At 69.9% G+C, this 396-nt stretch overlaps 1 protein-coding gene across 1 annotated transcript in view; it reads left to right on the forward strand.

Annotated features, from left to right (window-relative positions):
• LOC102773784 (protein PAXX) overlaps positions 1-396 on the forward strand; it is a 2,471-nt gene that overhangs the window by 1,178 nt on the left and 897 nt on the right. Inside the window, exons 2-3 of the mRNA XM_015572337.1 lie at positions 83-154; positions 245-393. Coding sequence (XP_015427823.1) covers positions 83-154; positions 245-393 — 221 coding nt within the window. The remainder of the gene's footprint in view (positions 1-82; positions 155-244; positions 394-396) is intronic.

Consider the following 396-nt stretch of genomic DNA (forward strand, 5'->3'; position numbering starts at 1 on the left):
GGCTTCGCCCTAAGATTGGCTTGGGGTCCTGGGGGCTCTGGGTCGGGCAGGTTTGGGGTGACTGGGCCTCGTGCAGACGGTGACACCCCCCCCCACCCCCGCAGAAAGCTCGTTTTGGCCTGAGTGCGGTGGAGGACCTCGCTCCCCGGTTCAGGTGAGCCCTGGCCGGTGGGAAAGGCAGGCCAGGCCGGAGGGAAGGGTTGCCGCTGGGTCTGGCCACAGCACTGAGCCCCTCCCTCCCCAGGGCAGCCTTCCAGCGGCAAGCCGTGGCGGTCACTCTGCAGGAGGACAAGGTGTCCCTGACCCTCTCTGGGGGGCCCCCGGGGCTGCACTTTGAGCTCTCCAAAGTGCCGGGCCCAGAGGCAGCCCCCCGGCTGCAGGCACTGACGCTGGGCC

Source organism: Myotis davidii, unplaced genomic scaffold, assembly GCF_000327345.1.
Source record: "Myotis davidii unplaced genomic scaffold, ASM32734v1 scaffold609, whole genome shotgun sequence".
Classification (NCBI taxonomy): domain Eukaryota; kingdom Metazoa; phylum Chordata; class Mammalia; order Chiroptera; family Vespertilionidae; genus Myotis; species Myotis davidii.